General features: G+C 46.1%; 1 protein-coding gene across 3 annotated transcripts in view; it reads right to left on the minus strand.

The window, feature by feature from the left end:
• Window positions 1-23,820, minus strand: part of LOC119176269 (fibroblast growth factor 17) — a 124,083-nt gene that overhangs the window by 62,799 nt on the left and 37,464 nt on the right. For all 3 annotated transcript variants that reach the window (XR_012886924.1, XR_012886923.1, XM_037427470.2), the window contains exon 2: window positions 11,968-12,013. Coding sequence is in view for 1 of the 3 variants with exons in the window: in XM_037427470.2 (XP_037283367.1) it covers window positions 11,968-12,013 (46 nt within the window). In the remaining 2 variants the exon portion in view is untranslated. The remainder of the gene's footprint in view (window positions 1-11,967; window positions 12,014-23,820) is intronic.

A 23,820-nucleotide genomic window follows, 5' to 3' on the forward strand; every position in this document is an offset into this window, starting at 1 on the left:
AATTTGCGTACCATCAGTGCTGTTTCCACTTCTGATTCGTCATCTCCTGATGTATTTGGCCCTTGCATTGATGACAACCTCACGTCGGTACAGCGTTCCCAGCTTCTGAACCTGTTGCGAGAATATCGTTCTTCTTTCGATGTCGGGCGAAGTTCTCTCGGTCGTGCGTCCGCTGTTACGCATCGTATCGACACTGGTGCCCATCCACCATTACGGCAACGTCCCTACCGCGTGTCGCCTGCTGAACGTCGGGAAATTAACGAGCAGGTTGATGATATGCTCAGACGCGACGTTATTCGGCCCTCGGACAGTCCATGGGCGTCTCCTGTTGTTCTTGTTGCGAAAAAAGATGGTTCTGCGCGGTTCTGTGTAGACTACAGACGGCTCAATAAGATCACTCGCAAGGATGTTTACCCACTGCCGCGCATCGATGACGCAATTGACAGCCTTCACGGAGCCGAATTTTTTTCTTCTCTCGATCTGCGCTCGGGGTACTGGCAAGTACCCATGGCTGATGACGCTCGACCGAAGACTGCGTTCATCACACCCGACGGCTTGTACGAATTCAACGTCATGCCGTTTGGTCTATGTAATGCACCTGCGACCTTTGAGCGCATGATGGACACCGTTCTGCGCAACTTGAAATGGCACACGTGCTTGTGTTACCTCGATGACGTTGTTGTGTTCGCTCCAGATTTCTCTACGCACCTCCAACGTCTGAAAGAAGTTTTTGCACGTGTCAGCAATGCCGGCTTGCAACTAAATCTGAAGAAGTGCCGCTTTGCAGCACGGCAACTCACCATCCTTGGGTACGTCGTGTCCAAGGATGGCATTCTTCCTGACCCAGCCAAGCTTCGGGCCGTGGCCGAATTCCCCAAACCTGCGTCCGTCAAAGAACTGCGTAGTTTCGTGGGCCTGTGCTCGTACTTCCGACGCTTCATACGAAACTTTGCCACGATCATATCACCGCTGACGAAGCTCCTTGGAAGTAACGGGTCTCTCAATTCGTGGTCGTCTGAGTGCGACGACGCGTTCGCGAAGCTCCGCCATGTGTTGACATCTCCTCCCATTCTACGCCACTACGACCCTACAGCCCCGACGGAGGTGCACACAGACGCCAGCGGTGTAGGCCTCGGCGCTGTCCTGGCGCAGCGCAAACCCGGATTCCCTGAATATGTCGTAGCATATGCAAGCCGTACGCTCACGAGAGCTGAGACAAACTACACCGTCACGGAGAAAGAGTGCCTGGCGATCGTCTGGGCTCTTACAAAGTTTCGACCGTATTTGTATGGTCGCCCATTCGATGTCGTCACCGACCATCATGCACTATGCTGGCTTTCATCATTGAAGGATCCCTCAGGCCGTCTCGCCCGTTGGGCTCTTCGTTTACAAGACTACGACATCCGCGTGCTGTACCGCAATGGACGCCAGCATGCTGATGCCGACGCCCTCTCGCGCTCCCCTCTGCCTGAAGGTGATGTGCTCTGCTCAGTATCCTCGGCTGCTGTTTCTGCCATTGACGTTGACATAATCGCTACCGAACAGCGAAAGGATAATTGGATCGGCCCGCTCATCGACATGCTTTCTGACCCATCCGCAACGCCATCCACGCGTGCATTGCGTCGTCAAGCTCGCCATTTCGCCATTCGTGACGGCCTTCTACACCGACGCAATTACGACGCCGACGGCCGGCAGTGGTTACTCGTGATACCCCGCAGTCTGCGGTCAGAGATATGTGAATCCTTCCATTCTGATCCGCAATGCGCGCACTCTGGGGTATTCAAAACCTACCATCGCATTCGACAACGCTACTTCTGGCGCGGGATGTACCGCTATGTGCAGCAGTTCGTTCGCTCTTGCCTCACTTGCCAACGCCGTAAACCGTCAGCTCACATGTCGCACGCCAGTCTACAACCGTTACCTTGCCCTGACCGTCCCTTTGGGCGCGTAGGTATCGATTTGTATGGACCACTTCCTCTGACGTCGGCTGGTAACCGCTGGGCCATCGTTGCCGTTGACCATTTAACGCGATACGCCGAAACCGCCGCTCTCCCTGCGGCTGCTGCGCGCGATGTTGCGTCCTTCCTGCTGCATCGATTTATACTGCGCCACGGACCACCCCAAGAGCTTCTCAGCGATCGAGGCCGTGTCTTCTTGTCGGAAGTCGTCGAAGCCATTCTGACGGAGTGCCATTCTGTCCACCGCAAAACTACTGCTTACCACCCACAGACGAATGGCCTCACCGAACGCTTTAACCGCACCCTCGGCGACATGCTTTCTATGTACGTCGCTGCCAACCACACTAATTGGGATAATATACTGCCCTTCGTCACCTACGCCTACAACACCGCCCCTCAGAGCACGACTGGTTTTTCACCTTTCTACTTGCTGTACGGAAGGCACCCGTCGCACACCATGGACACGATACTCCCGTACACGCCGGATCCATCTGAGTGTACACCTATTTCCGAGACAGCCAGGCTTGCTGAAGAGTGTCGCGAGCTTGCCAAGACTTTTACGACGCAAGAGCAAGAGCGGCAGAAGAGTATCCGTGATGCCAGCACCACTTCTGAGCCCACGTTCCTTCCTGGTGCGCTTGTATGGCTCTCGATCCCGACCTCTGCCGCTGGCCTCTCTTCCAAACTACGTCCCAAATACGAAGGCCCCTACCGTGTCATCGAGCGCACCTCACCCGTCAACTATCTGATCGAACCCGTTGAACAATCTTCGGACATGCGCCGCCGTGGGCGAGACATCGTCAACGTGGAGCGCCTGAAGGCTTATTATGACCCGCTCATAATAACAAGCTGTTAGGTCGCCAGGCGGCTCCCTCTTCGACCCCGGGGTAATTGTAGAGAAGCCTCCAACTATGAAATGGGTCGAACTCTTGAGTACCTTCTAGTGGGGCTACCCAACAAGGACGCCGCTCGGACTGAGAGCCCGTGCTTGGCCGTTACTGTCGCCATTGTGCTTGCTCGCTGTGGACCGGCTATTAAACGCCTTAACAATATATATATATATATATATATATATATATATATATATATATATATATATATATATATATATATATATATATATATATATATATATATATATATATATATATATATATATATATATATATATATATATATATTATATATATATATATATATATATATATATATATATATATATATATATATATATGCTCACAGCTGGTAATTTTTTCATCCACTTTATTTTCTTCTTTCTTCTTATTTACATTCCATTGGTTCTAATAACTTCCCCTGTACATTCCTTGGCATTACTGTCTGTTATATCTCATTAATATTGTGTTAAAACACGGAAATATGAGCCCTTAGGTATACACTTCTCTCCCTTATTTCATTGAACGAGGGTCTCGTACTGGCAGACTTGGTGTGTTTAGGATGTATAAGAGGGACAATTAATCAGCTGCCCACTCATAATAAGTTCACGTGCTACGTGACGCCAAACATGCGAATAAGAGTGTTTTCACACTCGTTGTTTGGCTTATAGATGGCGCTGACTGTCACTCCTACTTCTAAATTCACATATAAACCCCAAAAAGTGGATGGAGGGACCGCCACTGTGATAGCTCAGTGGTTAGAGCATCGAACGCGTTATTCGAAGGTCGTAGGTTCGCTTCCTGCTCACAGCTGGTAATTTTTTCATCCACTTTATTTTCTTCTTTCTTATTTACATTCCATTGGTTCTAATAACTTCCCCTGTATATTCCTTGGCATTACTGTCTGTTATATCTCATTAATATTGTGTTAAAACACGGAAATACGAGCCCTTAGGTATACACTTCTCTCCCATATATATATATATATATATATATATATATATATATATAGGTATATACTTCTTTCCTTACTTCATTAACGAGGGTCTCGTACTGGCAGACTTAGTGCCTTTAGATTGTATGCGAGGGACGATTGGTCAGCTGCCCACTCGTAATAAGTTCACGTGCTACGTGACGCCAAACAGGCTCAAAAGAGTGTGCCACACTCGCTGCCATGGCTACTGGTGGCGCTGACTGACACTCCTATGTTTAATTCACATATAAACCCAATAAAGTGGCTGGGGGGATAGCTGTCGTGGTAGCTCAGTGGTAGAGCATTGAACGCGTCAATCGAAGGTTTCAGGTTTGGATCCTGCCCACGGCAAGTTATCTTTTCATCCACATTTCTTCAGATTTACATTACAATTCGGTCTAATATCTTCCCCTATACTCTCCTTGGCAATATTGTCTGTTAGATGTCATTAATATTGTGTAAAAACACAGAAAAACAAGCCCTGAAGTGTAGACTGCTTTCCTTACTATATATATATATATATATATATATATATATATATATATATATATATATATATATATATATATATATATATATATATATATATATATATATATATATATATATATATATATATATATAGACGGCAGACTGATTTATATCAAGATGTATAGGTCAATTATTACAGAATCAGTGACCTAAATATCCACTCAACTAATCTTACCTGAGCTTTCATTGCGGCGAAAAGTGGCTCGATTACAATTCATCGACCTAATGAAACACGGTTACTTTAACTTTAATCCTCACAGATACACACAAAACAGAATGTCACTTCTTTCATGGTCTGTCAGATCGAGCCATCAGGATTAACTTGTGCCCATAGCCACAAAGGTTGTCACCTTTGAATACTCCCTCTTCCAAAAGACGATTGAAGAGTGGAACGTGCTACCGCATAATGTAACTAAAATCAACTCTTCAGATGAATTTGTAAAAATGGTACTGACCTATTATTCTTCCACGTAACCATACATTATTCATTACCTTCAATACCTTCCTTTTTTTCCCAGTGATAAGTGGCTTGTATACTTTGACATGAGTTCAAATACATATACGTAACAATAAAAAGTTCCTGATCTAGTAGATAATAGTTTTGAAGCATATAAAACAGTGTATGTTGAGTTTAGTTTCTGCGATTGTGTTAATCTCCGCTCAATGTCGGTCCCTACTGTGTAAAACTTAAGTACTTTTGCACGTTGTACTTTCGTTTAGATTTTGCTTTTCGTTTGCATTACGATTTGTGTAGTGTAATTTTGTTTAAAGCTGCCAGATGCATTGTCTGTCTTGATGTCACTGTGTAGTGTTTGTGTCTTTCAATAACGTGTAAAGTGTAGTTCAGTACTCCACCCTGTATCGGCCCCTTGGCTAACAGTATATATATATATATATATATATATATATATATATAGGAGAATAAAAGGAGTTTGACTCACAAGTGAAAAGATTTTTTACTTGACGTTTCGACCGTGGGCCCGGCCTTCGTCAGAATGAAACAAAACACAGCAATGGTAACCACTTATATGCCAGTTGGTCACATGGATTGTAGATAGGTACAATCAATACACGTGGAAAAAATGCGTTCAAAATGTATCAACATACTGTTCGTCAGTAACATACTCGCGTAACAAGAAGATTCAACAGCAATTGACAGCTCATGTGGTGACGAAAAAAACACCGATAACAGAAGATTAACACGTGAAAAACAGCACCTACACTGTTACGGACAATTTTCAAGGATATAATAATAAAAGGTGATCAATGCGCATGACATATTACTGGCGCAAGAACGTTAAGGTGCCGGGATTTTCGTTGAGACCGAAAGCAATGGTACTGAATTTGTGGATGAGATATGATTCCCGGACTTCTCTGTCACGATGGGAGCTAAAGCCTGACTCTAGAATTGTAGCTTTTATCTTGCTGAAGGAATGACCTGGAAGCGCAACGTGTTTCGATAACGGTAAGTTAGGAAGGGAAATCGCGTGTGCTTTATGATTATTAAAACGTAGACGAAAGCTGGTCTCGGTTTGTCCAATGTATTGCATACCACATACAGAGCACTCCAGAAGATAGATTACGTTCGATGTGTAACAGCAAAAGTTACCCTTTATTTTAAGACTGAAACCGGAGGCGGTACTCTGAGCTGAAAGTGATGTTGTCATATGTGCACAAATTTTGCAGCGTGATTTATTGCATGGATGGCAACCCGAATATTGCGGTTTAGTAACTTTAGAGGATGTGACTAAGTCGTGTAAATTTTTAGAGCGTCTGTAGATTACTTTAGGTGGAATCGGGAAGATTGTTCGGAGACGTTGGCTTTGCAAGAGGATATTATGATGCTTTTGAAGAATACAGTTTACTCTGGGAGCCGAAGCTGAATGAGTGAGGGGACCAGGTTGGTTAGGCGTGAGGTGGCAGTCTTTTTCGGTGCCTTTAATAAGGTCTTGCGTTCGACGAGGTCAGCCTTTTTGAAAGCGTCTTCTACGAGACGGACAGGATAATTCTGTTTAACTAAAGATTCCCTCAGGGAAGTGCAGTTCTGGTGATAATCAGACTCATGTGTACAAACGCGTTTGAAACGGAGTGCCTGACTGTATGGAATGCTGGTCTTCCAGTGCTTTAAATGACTACTGTGAAAATGAAGATATTGGTGCCTGTCTGTGGGCTTCTTGAAAAGCGTGGTGCTTAGTCTGCCGTTCCGCAAAAAAACAGTAATGTCAAGAAAATCTGCGCGCTTGTCCGAGAATGAATGGGAGAATGATATGGAACTGTGAACATTGTTGAACGCTGTTATAAATGAAAGTAATGCATGCTCCCCGTGTTCCCAAATCAGGAAGATGTCGTCAATGTACCTTTTATAAAAAAGTGGCGTTAATGTTTGACTACTCAAGAATTCTTTCTCCAGCACACCCATGAAGATATTAGCGTAATTGGGGCCAATTTTAGTCCCCATGGAAGTCCCGTTCACTTGTACGAAATGGTCATCGTTGAATTCAAAGTTATTGTATTGAAGAATTAATTTCAATAATGTTGCTAATGTTGCGCCATCTATAGAATGGTCGGAGGCCGAACGCTCGTATTCCTGACGAACAGCTTCGATTCCGTCCTTGTGTGGAATGTTTGTATATAGGGAACAAACATCCAGAGTAACCAAGAGGGATCCTTCAGGAATAATTAAATCGGCAATGTCGCTCAAGAATTGGCCTGAGTCTTTGATGTAGGACGGGTAAGTTTGCGGAATATGGCTAATGAGGGTGTCAACAAAACTGGAAATCTTCTCAGTTACGGAACCGATAGCCGAAACTATTGGTCTGCCGGGGTTGCCTGTCTTATGAATTTTGGGTAGTAGATAAAACCTTCCTGCTGAAGGACTTAGCGGGAGCAAGAAAGATAGGTCCTTGACTGTTTAGATTTTGCTTTTCGTTTGCATTACGATTTGTGTAGTGTAATTTTGTTTAAAGCTGCCAGATGCATTGTCTGTCTTGATGTCACTGTGTAGTGTTTGTGTCTTTCAATAACGTGTAAAGTGTAGTTCAGTACTCCACCCTGTATCGGCCCCTTGGCTAACAGTATATATATATATATATATATATATATATATATATATATATATATATATATATATATATATATATATATATATATATATATATATATATATATATATATATATATATATATATATATATATATATATATATATATATATATATATATATATATATATATATATATATATATATATATAGTACGTTGATAGCCACAAACCTAGGGATTCCCAGACACATTCGCAGTGCTTCTCGCTCCAAGAGAACTAGAGGTTTCGTTTTATAAGCAGGGCCACCCGAGAATAATATGAGCTGCACACAAAACGCCTTATTCGTCTTTCTTCCTTGAACCAACAGTCCCACTAGGATCTGCAAAACACCTTCGTCGTCGTTCTCTTCTATACACATGTTAATACACTGACGTTTACTGCAATGGAAGAAATGACGCTCAGAAGAGCTGACAACAGTGCTAGTTGGTAGCGACTAATATTACTAAACGGCACGATACGAAGCAAGACGATAGCAAGAGGGAGCACACGAAACAGAAGCGTCGAACTGTAACTTGAACGCTCCGCCGCGCGGCCTCAGCTTGCTTGGACTGTGGTCAGCGCCGCCAATCATTGAAAATGGCATTCTTGCTGCAGTTGACGACAGATGAAGCGTGCGCCAGTTGCACCAGTAAATTTCTGTTTCCAGTCTGCCTGACCAGCTGGTCGAATACACTGACTTGGCATCCGGTTTACGCCACGTTTCGCTCATGGCTACGTCACTGTGACCGTTAGATACACGTGTCGGTTTCAGCTCCTTATTGGGTCATCGCGCCGGTGCTATACATCAGAGGTATACCGTTACGTAAAAACGCACAATATTTCTTTATAATGAAATTATTATTATTATTATTATTATTATTATTATTATTATTATTACGAATATTTCTATACAGGTATTGTCATATCGTCGGCGTCATATTATGTATGTATTCTGTTCAGTACGATGGCAGTGTAGGATTGATAACGTTTTGAAAAACATGTTGAAATGCATTGCTTGGAGTCCGCGTGTATATATATATATATATATATATATATATATATATATATATATATATATATATATATATATATATATATATATATATATATATATATATATATATTACATCTGTTTAAAAAATAACAAAAATAAGAGGTAAAAAGGCACACGTTGTTTCTGTTACCAGTGAGTAGCAAATGTGGTCAGACTATTCAAAGAGCTGGTAGTTCGAACAACGGGCGCCAGAGGGCGAATAGTGAACATGAGATGACACTTCCCCATTCCATTTAAGCGCGTTCAGAGAGACGCCTGCGTGCTCTCTATAGAGACCTGTGCACACGATCATGTCGAAGATCATAGCGACACATTTGAGAATCGTGGCCGACTTCATAAAGTCGCTAGCAGAGAGACGATGTTAAGCGCCCCCGACAAATCTGATGGACAGCTACGCTGTATTAATGGCATATCAATTCCAAACCAAATGGATCAGAGTATTTCTATTAGCTCTGATATTCAAATAAGTCGGCACTTTCACACATCAACTTACCAAACCACGACAACAGACGTGACGCACTCTCAACCGTTGTGTAATGATCATAGTAGTACTATTTAGGAGACCCCACTGCAATGTTCTAGAGGCTAAGGGACTAGGCTGCTGACCCCCAGGTGGCGGGATTGAATACCGGATGCGGCGGCTGCATTTTCGATGGAGGCGAAAATGCTGTAGGCTCGTGTGGTCAGATTTGGGTGCACCTTAAAAAGCCCCAGGTGGTCGAAACTTCCGGAGCCCTCCATTACGGCATCTTTCATAATCATATGGTATATAGTTTTGGGACGTTAAACCCCACGTATCAATCATAAAGTTTTCAGAGGATCGTCGGGAGGGCCAATAACTTGTATGCTGCTTGCCACATAATTTGAAAACTTTCGGCTCAACTCCAAGTTTCTCCGTTTTGCGTTATTGCTTAGAGGAGAAGTATAAGGCATGAAAAGAATTGCTCTAGAATATCGGCAGACGATAAATCTTATCATAAAGGCTACAATAATGAGTACTGACACAGAATTGCTTCTGAATTCCGCATAAAATCTGTGCCAATTCATGACCTTCAACATCCGGCACTTGCCAGCTACCTCTCAGTGGAACTGGATAGAGCAAGATCAATTATGCATTTTCATGGTAATTGCGACGGCTGATGTAGTAATTACGTATGTAAATGCCGCTGTATGTAAATGCTCAATAAACCGGCTCGAAGTAAAGCGTAATCTCGAACTAGCCGCAACGAATAATAAGAAACCAACCGACCGATTTCAACAGTGCATTGACGCCGAAATAACAATACAAGACGTCAAGAAGGAACTAAGGCAGCGCACGTGTGTGACAAAAGCTACAATTTCTGACCGCGACAAACACAAGACGGAACGCTTCCAGAAATGCACGGGCTGTTTGCGTCACGAATTGAAGCATTCGCATTCAACATGCTGCTTCTTTGCCGTGGTCCTATCGGTTTTATTGTTGGACTCACGTATAGGACTGCTGTGACGCGTCGTAAATCTTTTACGGCACGCTTCTGCCTTCCTCTACAACGCGCCTCTTAGCCGCCAGACTGACTGGAGTAAAGCTTCGGATTTCACTTCGCAAATCACCACTGAATTGGCGTCTCTCTGATAGTTGGGCTCGCGACTTCAGTGATGTTACAGATACGCGTGCAAAAGCTCTTTGAGCTGCACGTCAACCGTCTTTCCAGCGTTCTCTTATGGCCTGACCACACGTATACCGTCGCAGCGCGTCGGCGCGTGGCTTTTTGACGCGGCGTCGCGCCCTAAGAAGAGAGAGGACACGCAGCTTCGCGTAGCCGTGCTCTTTTCACGGGGAAAGGATGTGACGCCGCGTCAGAAAGCCACGCGCTGCGACGGTATACGTGTGGTCAGGCTTCTAGGCATCGCATGGCGTCAGTCTTGGCAATCCGAAGCCGCTCACAGAAGGTCGGCACACAAGGCACTGTGTACACGGAAAGAGAGCATGCGGGCAGAGCAAAATTTCTTGACAGCAGCCAGGGAAATCCCCGGCTCCTTTCCGGGTTTTCTGGCATCGCCGACGCTCACCGCGGGAGGCCCAGGACGCCGTTAAAACGCCGAATTCCGACGCACGCAGAGCCGAGACCTGTGCCCCCTTTGCCATCGCCAATTACCGCTTCTTCCTGTCCGCTTGAAGTGATGTAGCCCTGCTCAACGCGCGACGAGCCGGCCATGCATGGACGACCTGGCTGCGGAGGCTTTTAGAGATTTCGGCACGTATGCCGTGGGCGGTTCACCAGTGGGCAGCAGCGGCGCCAGTAAAAGTAAATTAAGCTGTTACGGGCCGCAAAACGCAGCCCAGAATGCCACTCTGGGTGGTGAGTGAAGATGAGCAAAGAAGAAAAAGAAACGAATAACGCAATGAATAAGAACGAAACGTGCTTTTCTTTTTAAGGTGTGTCGTTGACCTAAAGCTGTGCTGTCGTCATGTTGCCGAGCTGGCGGCATCAGTAAATCATCAGCTAGATAGGTGAGCATCGCGTCCACATTTCGCGACAAAGCGACGCAGTCGATTTTCTGCAACAATAAAGCTAGTCGCATATAGTTATTGTACCCCTCCCCCTCCCATCTCTTCCCTAGCCTCTCTACACGTGTAAGAGCCTCGGGTATGACGTGAATACGAATACGCTCGTGGCAACTCACGAAACACATGTACTCCTGTTGAGCGCAAGCTGGTCGCTGTTGAGCCAAGTGGTGTAGCGCTCTGCAGGGCAGTGTCGTTAGTAGATGAGAGGTTGAAGGGCAAGTCTAGGCGCAGCCACCTCGGAATCTATATACAGACGCCCTTACGTAATGACGGCACACATGCGTACATTAGCACATCGCACACGCTTGCTCCTCATTGACATGCAACCTTTAATTGCAATCTTAAATCGGTACACCGACCACCACGAGCGCTGCACATGCCTAAGTCGCCACAGCGTTAAGCGGCGCAAGCGCCGGGCTCCTATTCCATCATCTCATTGACAGAGCCATTACACATATACCATGCCACCGCCAGAAGCACTGCGTGTAAAGGGGACGGCTTGGGAAAAGTGGCCACTCAATCCACAGTGAATTACATTGAGCCTTCCGGGTTCAAAGTGCTTTCAGTCTGCACTCCCCGTTTCCCGGTAATTGGACATGAATATTTCCTCTTTAGGAAACGTCACGCAGAGAACTGAGCGCACACTCGCATATCGAGCTACTAGCGCCATGTACTCTATTGTAGGCACTTGCTTTTTTTTTTTGCTTCGAGCATGCATCGCAGAGATTGCGTATGCGACATGAAGTTAATTGCAGACCGCGAGCAGCCTGCTTATTTTCATGGCGAAAAGCTACACAGCCTTTCATCGGTCGTGGTGCTGGATGCTGATTAGCACTCATCGGTAATGCTAAATAAAGAAAAAAAATACTGACGGAACAGACGAACAGGCAACAGCACAGGGAGGGGCCAACATATTGGATACGCTTACCATTACAAGACTGACGAGCAGCGTTAAAGTGATCGGTACCACGAACCTGAAAAAAAGAAGAGAAAGAACGAAAAAGATCAACAACATTGTAATCACACGGCAGTGAATAAACACAGAACACTTTTCTTTCACAACGGGCAAGCGATACGTGATAACACACGGAGAAAGGCTGTGGGAATGGAAATCGCGCGGGTGGAGGCGCGACGCGCCGTGAATGTAAAGCGCGTGGTCCGGATCCGTAAACGTTGGCTCCTGGCTTCCTTTAGCGGTGATAAATTGCCCGAACAGCCACCCACGCAACAGACTTCAGCTGTTCCATTTTCGCCTTGCCAATATTGCGTCACGTTCAATACGAGTAAGTAACGTGTATAAGCAGCAGCGTTCACCGAACGCTCGCGGCATAATTTGCACGCCAAAGAGCGTTGTACGGTCAGGTGCCGCCACAATGTTTTTTTTTTTCCAGAGCCAAACGAATACCGGTGACCACCTCCGTGCGCTGCCGGCTCACTCGAAAACACTCTCTCCACGAAGCATCTCCTTGTGGCACATGTAATGGCAAAAAAATTGAAAAGAAACAGGAGAGAGAAAACTAACTTGTGGCTGCTGCAGCTGTTTATGAGAAAGTGAAAGAAAATTAATAAAGTGATACCTCAAAAGCACAATAATGATTGATTTGTGGGGTTTAACGTCCCAAAACCACCATATGATTATGAGAGACGCCGTAGTGGAGGGCTCCGGAAATTTCGACCACCTGGGGTTCTTTAACGTGCACCCAAATCTGAGCACACGGGCCTACAACATTTCCGCCTCCATCGGAAATGCAGCCGCCGCAGCCGGGAATCGAACCCGCGACCTACGCGTCAGCAGCCGAGTACCTTAGCCACTAGACCACCGCGGCGGGTCTCAAAAGCACAAAAAAAGAAAAAAAAGAAATCGCATTAAGTGGGAGCTCGACAGGCCGCGCGCTGCCGCATTCATTCGGAGGTATGCTGCCGCAGCCGCTCTTAACAAAAATGGACAAAAAAAAATCGAAATTCTTTACATTACTAAGAAACTCAGCTTATTTCGCAAAAAAGTACTCAGCCTCAAGTTTGTGTGCACTTTTTGGTCTATGCATGCGCAGGTATTTTCACAGAGGCAAACAAACAAAGAAAATCGTGGCCCAAAAAGCAAGCAGCGAAAGGTGTGTCGCGAAACCGCTCTCTCAGTGAGCTTGCTAAACTAAACACGAGGCGAAAATGCATGAGCCGCATCAAGTGCAAATGCGAGATTGAATGGCGCGAAACATAATTCCCCCTGTCATGAGCCAGCGAAATTTGTTTGCATTAAAAAAGAAAGAAAGAAGATGGAAGGAAACGTAAAGAAAACCCAAAGGTAGACATATTGCTATTCACGTTGCCAGAAAAGAGCTGATGGAGGCAGAATATTTGTCCAAAGCTCATCTCTCGTCCGTGCTCTTTGAAGCGCACACACGGAAGAAGGGCGAAGCGCAGCCGAGGTGAAAGCCGAGGCGTGATTGAAATGCGAATGCAGCCCTATGACCGATGTGTTATCGCTTTGGAAAGGTACATTCGCGAAGACAGCTTTGCATGCAAATCGACGATTACCAATGCACCACAATCGCATACGAGTGTGTCTAGTAATTACTAACAGAAGCCGCAGGCGTACTATACCACTCCTCCATTAGTTGGCTTTGCCGCAAGATGTACAGGAGAAGTTGCGAACGACGGTTGCGGAGGCGACGACGCTTGCCTAGTGACGTCACCTTAAGTCGCGGAACACGACGATGGCGGGTAGAACAACGTAAGCAGAAGGAATACTTGGTAGAGATGCTCTTACATCAATTATCATTGTCAATGCGAGTAGCTCAAGGACGACTCGACTAATATGTACCCCGTCAGTGTTGAGAAACGCGTCTAATGTCCTGCGTGCTGGCTTCACGAATGCCATTTTGAAGGAAACAGGCAGCGCAGTGCCAAATTGCCGGGCGTCTGTACACGCTTGCATCGTGTGCTCGGCGGGAAAATCCTAAGCGCGTTCTGTTCTGTCTAATGAGGCATGTTCGACCTAAGAATGCCCAGAGTTTAAATCCCGTCGTTGGAAAATCGCTAACACTGATGTTAATCCTGCGCTGTGCACCGGATATGCGTTGTCCCCTTCCTCACGCACGATTGTGCGCGCGCGTGAATGACTTCACAATGCCGGATCGGCCACCTATTCGAAATTCATCACGCCAAAAGTAGTATTAAATTATAAAACAAATACGCATCGTGACAAACAAGGATATGATTATGATGCCCGTTGGAGAAGAGAACTCTAAGTGGATTAGGTGTTGTCTCACACCCACCTAAATTTAAGCTCACGAGCACTATTGTACTTCGCCCCTTCCGAAGGGAACGAAAGGCGGTAACGTAACATTGGCGGATAGGGATGAACTGCTACCAAATTTTGAACAACAATGTGAGAAGTTATATATGGTACAGCAACTAACGATGGTATAGTTTAATAGTTTCAGATTGGAGATATAGTTCGAGTTCATAAAGTCGAAAGCACTGAACGAAGTTCCTATGTGTTTTAATTTAAAGCTCGCGCGAATGGCGACGATAACCAAATGTTCCTGGATTTTGTACTCTTTCAAAAATAGCAGTGCTTTGAAAGGCAAAAGCGCAACACAATGTCAAGGAAGGGCTCCAAGCACATCAATCACTCACACCTGATGCAGTGCGAGTCGCAGTTGCTGGGAAGCACCCATAAATAGAGAGACTCACACGCGGAAAAGCTGGCAACGACCGCTGCGGTCAGGTTTGGATGACACCCGCAATTTTAAGCTTTGAAAGGACGGATGTTATCTCGTAAACGCTTAGCCTATTGCACGCGACTTGGGTGAGAAAAACAGACACACTGTACAACCATTCTCTTATCGATGCGTCCGGTCATGTGCACCTAATGTTTTCTTCAAAACACACTCGTTTATCGTCACTGTATACGCTGCTGTTCTTTGATACATATGATAACAAAACTAAGAGCCAGGTATATGGGAAGGATGATTGAATGATATGTGAGGTTTAACGTCCCAAAACCACCATATGATTATGATAGACGCCGTAGTGAAGGGCTGCGGAAATTTCGACCACTTGGGGTTCCTTAACGTGCGCTCAAATCTTAGCACATGGGCCTACAACATTTCCGCCTCCATCGGAAATGCAGCCGCTGCAGCCGGGATTCCATCCCCGATCTGTGGGTCAGCAGCCGAGTATACTTAGCCACAAGATCACCGCGGCGGGCTAGTATATGGGAAGGCGTGATACTGAACGCGTTTATGAACCGCTATCAACCATCTAAAATATTGCGTAATAATACTTTCCACGAGGAGTTTCTTCTGCCTGTAGGCATTGTGGAAAAGTCCCACTTTTGCGAGAACAAATGATGAGTCTTGCATGACGTGCACTGTCTGTCATAACTTCCCGTGTCCTAAACGCAGAGTGGAAAACACTCTTCTGAAGAAATGAAAAGAAGGGATGCAATACCTCCATGTAAAAATATATAGATCCATCTACCCGCTCTTATTGTGTTTTTTTTACCAGCTTTGGGCCGTGCGGTAGGCTGAAGATGCCGCCCGGGTCGAAGGACTTCAAGCGGTCACCTGAGGCACCACCATCATAATCGACGGAGAGTGGGAAGGGGCAGGGGCTAATCCCCTCTTCCCCCACCTCGCCCGGTAAAACTGCCAGACTCTAAATAAAATTCATTCATTCATTCATTCATTCATTCATTCATTCATTCATTCATTCATTCAAGACAACCACTCATTCGCCCATTTGCTTTGGATAGCTTAGGGGTTCTGGAACTGCTTTATTGGGCCCGAGGTCATGGATTCGATACAGATTTATTCCAATGGGCAGGCAGGCAGTATACCATGAACACTCATTTACTGCGCATTTCGTGCATATTAAAGAACCCTGGTTAGTCCCTATTATCCCAAAGTCTACGGCGCCACTCGCCACCCGGATCACGGTTTTAGCACGCAATACACCAGAATCAGTCAGTCTTTATTGCGAAATTCTATTCCCAGAAGACTCACGGCCCGGCTCGCTGCGACACCGCGGGTCTATCGCTCAGTATAGGTTGCCGCAATTTTCACTTCGTTGTTACCGCACCAAGCGACCTAACGTGGATTCCGGTATTTCCCGGGCAAAAACTTGCCGACGACATACGTCTGGGTGGAAGCGCCCAGGCTCAGTAACAGAAAGAGAGGCTCGCTAGCTGTTGCCGTAATCAGGCGCAAAAGAGCTTTCCCACAGAGCGCAGCCGCTGCACAACGTGACCGCGCCAAGGAAAGCGAAGCCAGCACGCAATCCGTTCGTGGCACCCGCGGGGAGAAGAACGGTTGACTCTTCCATCACACGCTGCGGAAGCCGTCAGCAGAGTAGATCCAATTTAGGGCCCCAAGGATCGATCGGCGTGACTAATTCTGTTCTTAGCGGCCGTAATTGCATCTGCCCACCCCTGTCCACAAACAATCGCACGCCGACCAGCTTAGCGCACTATTTATAACCCGTGCCTTGGCCTTCCTTATAGCACCTCTTCCTTCTTCATTCGGCTCTTTCTTCCGGAATGCTGTCACTGAGAGAACGTGGCTGGGTCGAGGGCAATCACAACCAAGCCGGTCGTACACAAGCGCAATTCCTAATGGCGTAGCGCCCCTCTCATTGTTTGCCGGAATTCGCGGATCTCGAATGCGAGAGGCAGGTTTTTCCCCCTCGTCTTGTTCTCTGCTATTTCTTACTTTTTTTCCCCTGGAAAGCCCACCTCACTCTTCAAGCCGAGATTGGAATGTAAAGGAATGTGTTGATAAGGACGATCTACTTTCCCGCGACGCGAGCCATCGCGAGGCGAGAGGGAGGTGCGCAAGATAGGCAAGGCGTGGATAAGCGTGCGCTCGACGCTGAACCCGAATTGCTGTTTGCTTGAGGCTCGCTTTCTCGGCACCGGAAGGCCGCGGGTCACCTGGACTGGACTGCTCGAAAGTACCCCACCTGTGCCACCGGTTCATTGCTTCTAAGAATACAAACAGGAATAAAAAACTTAAATGTACCTACATATACGGCTGACAACCGACATAAATGTTGTTAAAGGGACACTGAAGAGCAATACAATTTTTAGCGTATTAGTAAAGTAGGATTTCACAATCCCTGAAGCAACACTGTAATCGCAAGACAACGGTAAGTTGGGCCAGATGGTTAGGATACATCGTGAACTTACAGCGCAACACCAGAAAAAAATACAGGACAGGGAGGAAGGTTTTTTCTTTCTCTCTTGCTCCTTCCCTGTCCTGTATTTCTTTCTGGTGTTGCGCTGTAAGTAAGTTTACGATGGATCGCAAGACGATGCTTGGCAAGCGAGAAAACGCGCTAATAAAAAAAATGTGGGTGGATACGCCACCTTGTGATTCCCGCACGAAACACCGTGACATCATAGATTTCGAAGGCGACTGCTACGTTTTACGTAGGCTCTAATAAATAAAAAAATACAGTACATTGCCATGTGTGAATGTCACATATAGCATACGAAGTCTCAGAAAATTACATCGAGCCAATATCGCGAAAGTACGAAAAATGCACGTTGAAAATGTTCCCGTCACACGCGGAGGTTTCGGTGCAAAATTTAAAATTAATACAGCAACATTGATTCTATCCATTAATAATGAACTTATGATAGTTAAATATGAGGCATTAAAGTTCTCATAGTACAGTTTGTCAATATAAACCAAGTTTATTATTAGCGTTCATTTAAAGGTATCAGTAGTCTGCAGAGAACTGAAACTTGTATAAAAAGGAGATGCACAAGTACCCGTCACAGCGTTTTCATTCGTGTTAACATCACATCAAAAATAAGGGTTAAAAGGAGCGCACGGGCACCGATATCCTTCCTATGTCACTATAAGACCAGAGAGTTCAAGGTCAATGTTCTAAAGGTAGCTTTGTAAATTTGTACTGCTCATATTTATCACGTCCCTAGAATAATGCATAACTTACCTTCGAAAACGCTACCTATTATATCACAAGATTGTGCAAGCGATTGCGCTTCATCTGTACGGCCTCTGGATATTCCTCTACAAAACCCCGGGGTCTAGCAAACTAGAACTATACGTACAACTCTGGTCAACAATATCTACCTTTCTATGCGTCCTTTCTCTCGCTCTTATCGTGAAGCGCGTGAGTTATGAACCTTTAGCATGGCTACGAAGAAAGAAGGTAGCTAGCCTTGGTGCCACTGTCTCTCTGGCGTCGTGGTCAACAAACACTAGTCGACAGCACTGACCAGCGACAACAACGAACGGCTCGAAGATGATACGGTGGTCTGACACTCACTACCTTAGCAGAGCGGCTGCGCGACATGTGACTCACACACGTAAATGTACATGTGTTAAATATAGAGGGTCCCATGTTAATATTGAAGCTCTATAGTACTTCTTCCTGCACCACCATAAGAGTAAACTTTGGACTGCCTATTGTTTTTAACTGTCTCGGTGACTGAGTGGTCACTGCAAAGCTGCAAGAGGCTGCCAGATATGATATCCGGCTACAGCAGCCAGTTTACAATAGGGTTGGAATGCAAAAACTTTCGAGCACGCAGTCTTGAGTAGGTTGAAGAACCTGAAGTGGCCAAAGTTTATTTGAGTTTATTTGGAGCCCTACGCGACGACATTTTTCTTGTACCCTCTGCTCTCGTTAAATATTCTCTTTACATTTTTGGAGGCAAAGTGTTAGAGGCCCGTCTACTTCGGTACAAGTGTGCGTTGAAGAACACAATGTGGTTGAAATTCCGGCGTCCTCCTCTATACGGCGGGCCTCGATCGTAATCATATAGTTTTGGCATGTAAAACTATAGATTTTATTAATATATTACCATAGCCCTGGCGAAGTGGTCTAGTCGCTAAGGTACAGCAGGTCGCGCGATTGAATCCCGACTGTGGCGGCTGCATTTTCGATGGAGGTGGAAATTCTGTAGGCCCGTGTGCTCAGATTTGGGTGGCCCCGCCGTGGTGGTCTAGTGGCTAAGGTACTCGGCTACTGACCCGCAGGACGCGGGTTCGAATCGCGGCTGCGGCGGCTGCATTTCCGATGGAGGCGGAAATGTTGTAGGCCCGTGTACTCAGATTTGGGTGCACGTTAAAGAACCCCAGGTGGTCTAAATTTCCGAAGCCCTCTACTACGGCGTCTCTCATAATCATATAGTGGTTTTGGGACGTTAAACCCCACATATCAATCAATCAGATTTGGGTGCCCGTTAAAGAACCCCAGGGTGCTCCACATTTCTGGAGTCCTCCACTGCGGCGTCTCTCATAATCATATGGTGGTTTTGGGACGTTGAACCCCACATGTCAATCAATCAATTCTATCCCTATATTTTTTATTGATTAAGTGCTGGGCAGCAGGAGGCCATGTATTGGCGCCTTCTTATCGCCTCAAGCACTAACGTCATACAGAGCTCACGTGGTTGTGTTCTGATCAGTACATAAATGATTTTGCCGATAGACGAGCGGCGCAAACACAAAAAAAAAAAACAGAAGAAGATGAACAAAAGAAAAAACCCGCCAAAGAAAAAAAAGTGATTACGCAAGGGAATGTCTTTTTTCTCAGCAGCGCACCATCACCGACAGCGGAGAAGGTTACCGGTTCCGCGTTGAGGATTGCGCTATCGCACGCCGATACAAGGAGCGAACTTTGAGCTGTTATTTGCCCCGCAGCTGCAAAGCCCTGCCGCCCTTTATTCGCACATTGTGCGCTGCTTCGGCGCCAAGTTCGACGGCAGTGCATGCGAAGTGCCTGCTGTATATGATATATACTACACGCGATACGCAGAAAGGCGACGAAGGGCGTTGCCTCGCCTTTACAACTCGTATGCTTGCCCTGACGAGGGTCGATGTTTTGCAATCTGACCGTCATTGGTCGATGGGAAACTTCCGTACCAATGGTAAAAACAAAGTGCACTCCTGTGCGACTGTGGGGCATTTGGCCCTTCCATCAGCGAGAAAGTTCAATATATTCACATTCGGAAATCTAGTCCTTCAACACCTGAAGTTGCCCGAAGGTGCAAACTGACGTTTACCAGGTGAGAAATTATTTCCTCACGAAAGATCAGAGTCCATGCTCCGTTGCAAAGGATTTATCATCCTGACAGTCTCGATAAAAAAAAAATCTGAGGGAAACTTGAGCGATTGCTCATTTTCTGCCGCGTCATGCGAAATCACGAACGCGTCTTCCGCTAATATAAACAGCGCATAGGTATGTCACTTCGTGAAAATTTCATCGTGACAATCATCACGATCACCGTTGCTACCAACATTACCATCGTTTTCACGGTTGCATGCAAGTGCAAGAACAGCACAAAGAACTTAACGACCGTATACAATCTCACTAAAGTCTAACGCGTGCTTGCGCAGTTGAGGGTGACAAAGGTTGAGAAGATGATGACAACGCGCTCGATTTTCGTTTACAAATTCAGGCTCCCCTCATTCTTATCTATACCAGCGGCACGGGAACCGAGAAGTGCTGAAAGACACAAATTAAGTGCGTGATAGGCAAGCTTACAAAGTTGTCCAGAGCGGAAAGCGAGAGGCACTGTCCCTGGGCCGTGGCAAACACCCTTTCTGCGAACACTCGTCGCACATCGCGAGTGAATGCAGAGGTGGGCGCCGGTCCCCTGGCAGTGCATCGGCGGGGCAGTAGGTAGTCCTCCCAAGTACGATGTTTCTTTTCGAGTGCATCTTGTATCTTATCGATTGTCTCTCCCAAGCACATGCACGCGCCGAGAATTCTCTTCACCCAGTACAGGTAGAACGTCCGCCTCCTCCTGGAGGACGACGGTGCACCGGCTGCACTCCAGCGAGCGGTATAGTCATCCTACAGCACGAAAGACTTGTTTGTGTTCCTTTCAACGGGTTCCAGGTCAAGGAGCACCTCTTTCCGTAAACGCCGAAAAAGGTCAGCGAACACTCGAACGCTCACTCGGGGAAAACAAGCACGTTTTGTGCACTAATGACGTACTGCTGACAAACGTAAAGACCACGTGAACCACATGAAGTGAATGCGAGTCAGGCAGAGCTTCGCTGGAAGCCATGCTGCGAATTTCCAGTGTGGTTAACTATAACTGTGTCATTAATCGCACGCCCTATAAAGCTTAGTGGCGAGAATCGATCGCGAGTGAGCAATTTGAGCGTTCTTTCAGATTGTTACGGTGTCAAAGCGCAGCGTCACACAGCTATACGCGGGGGGACGACGCTCGACCTGATAAGAAAAACCGCGGAATGTACACGCACTCGTTTCACTTGAACATCTCTGTCTCTGCGCCGTCGTTTGAAAGGGGGCCACCTGAATATGTATTTCTCTAGTTTTGAACTCTGTCAGATTTGATGATCTCAAGAAAGATCTGAACATAAAACAAAACGTACAATGCAAGAGCCGATGAAAAATAATGTGAAGGATAGTGAAGCTGCATGTATAATGTGCATTTACGTTCAATAAGAACTGCAACGTGGCATTCCTAGAGTAATAGGTCCGAAGGGTTCACGGTGACACCGGCCAACGTTAAATTGATTTACGAAACTGTACTAATCAGAACAGTGCTTATTACTCTGCCCCTCTATAGGTCAGTGCTATCGTGTAGATTGGCGGTACTCGGACAACGTCCACTGAGTTACAGATTACATTGAGTGCCACTGTACATTCACTTGTGCATATTCTGTGCAGGTGCATATCATGTTAATCGAACGCTATCTAATTCGAACGAGGCGTCCAGGGGTTTCGCACGTGCCAAAGCTTATCACGAATATCTATAAAAGGAAATGCATTTGTTGCAGATACAGCACAGCTACTAGACTGTGCCATTCGTTCCGAACAAGAATGCGTCATATTTGTGCGTTTGGTAAAATCAGCTACCAAATATTCTTTAAATGCATTTAAAAACTTGGTAAAAATATTTCGCGCATAACAACAGAAAACAACATTATGCTCGAATGCCGAAACTCAGCAGTTAGTGGTGGGATGAACACACTGGCCCGATAAAAAATGGTGGTTGGGAAACAGCGTCTTAATACATCACCTATACGGAACCCATGTGACAGACTAGTTAAGCGAGATTCACGCAGACCATGGACGTCATGACCAATGTAAAACGCTCAAGAATTCTATATAAATTCTTCATGTCAGACCTCACAAGGTATGTAAAAGGACGAGGAAGGCGTCAGAGAAAAACAATCTTTTTCTCTGCTGGCTGCATTTGAGAATGTCGAATGATGTTCGCAGCCAGCGTCGTTGCTCTTTTGAAAGGTGAATGTTGTAACAGGCGCAGAGTGATTAGCGTGCAATGATGGACCTGCTTTCAGCCGCACAAGGCTGTCAAATTAGGCTCGAGATCATGAAATCCCAATCAAGTCTTGTTGGTCGTAAAATCTGGCTGTTAATGACTTCACGTACCATAACAGATGCCAAGCGGAAACGTTCCCGGATTCACCAGATGTTTGAAAGTCTGGCTTTTGCGCCTCTGTAATGCATCGTTCAAACACTCTAAAGAATGCAGACCTCTCCTTGATGTTTGAAGGAGTGACAGAATGGAAAACGCAGATAGTAAAGTTTGTCTTATTGACTACCTGAAGTTTGTCAACATTAAGCGCCAATTAGCAAGATGCCAATGTATAAGAGGTATAAAAGCGTATAAGAGGTTTGAAGATACCTCAGCAGCATGTCGTACATACAACCTGCAGATTGACAAAATGATTGATTGATATGTGGGGTTTTACGTCCCAAAACCACCATATGATTATGGGAGACGCCGTAGTGGAGGGCTCCAGAAATTTTGACCACCTGGGGTTCTTTAACGTGCACTCAAACCTGAGCACATGGGCCTACATTTCCGCCTCCATCGGAAATGCAGCCGCCGCAGCCGGGATTGGATCCCGCGACCTGCGGGTCAGCAGCCGAGTACCTTAGCCACTAGATCACCGCGGAGGGGCAACAGACCAACAAAATCTGAGGTTTATAACGCGAAAGTTGAGCCTGGACCAGGATAAAAGAAAAAGGACAGGCAGCTGGCCCTATTTTTTATTGTCATTCAGATTAAACATTCGCGGAAGAAACTCAAAATTTTGCATTGGCAACTATGGACCAGTCAGCCACCTTGCTGTATGAAAAAAAGTACCGAAACAGTATTCCAGTTTTTCTAGACACGTAGTGTGGACCATTTCAGATAACGACGTCCACTACTAACAGATCAATTTTGGCACATGCGCGTTTGGACGGTGCTATTTCGCCGACCATATATCCCAGCGCCCATTGCAGCGTTGTGATCTCAAGCATTGAGTGGCGTGACGTGTTTTCATGCGACGTCTTGGTCTCGTCAGTGGCGAGTAATGTAGGTGCGCGCATGCTTCGTGTAGGAGCTGTGCGCTAGAAAATAAGACGTTTCTTGGGATAAGAAAGCCAGAAAAAGAGGATACAGAAGCGGCCACCGATTTTCTTCTACGGGCTCGGCGTAATCAACTTAATTCAGCATGGCAGAGAAGGTCTGCAGTCAGTGTGTTTGCTTGTAGGTTACAGAATCTACAGGCAGGGTACTGGCTAAGAGACACAGATGACTCTTCCGGCGGAAGATATCGCGACTGGCCTTCGCGATATCAGGGAGTGGGACGAGCACGTTCGGCAGGCGCCACGAGAGCGGCATTGCGCGTTGAAGCCAGCGGGAGCCACGATTATTGGGGAATGGCGACAGGGGCTTCTTCCACCAACACAGTCTCTACTTCCTTGCGGAGCAAGTACGCAGCTGGTTTACGAAAGGGCGACCGACGACAACCGG

This window comes from Rhipicephalus microplus, chromosome X, assembly GCF_043290135.1.
Source record: "Rhipicephalus microplus isolate Deutch F79 chromosome X, USDA_Rmic, whole genome shotgun sequence".
Lineage (NCBI taxonomy): Eukaryota > Metazoa > Arthropoda > Arachnida > Ixodida > Ixodidae > Rhipicephalus > Rhipicephalus microplus.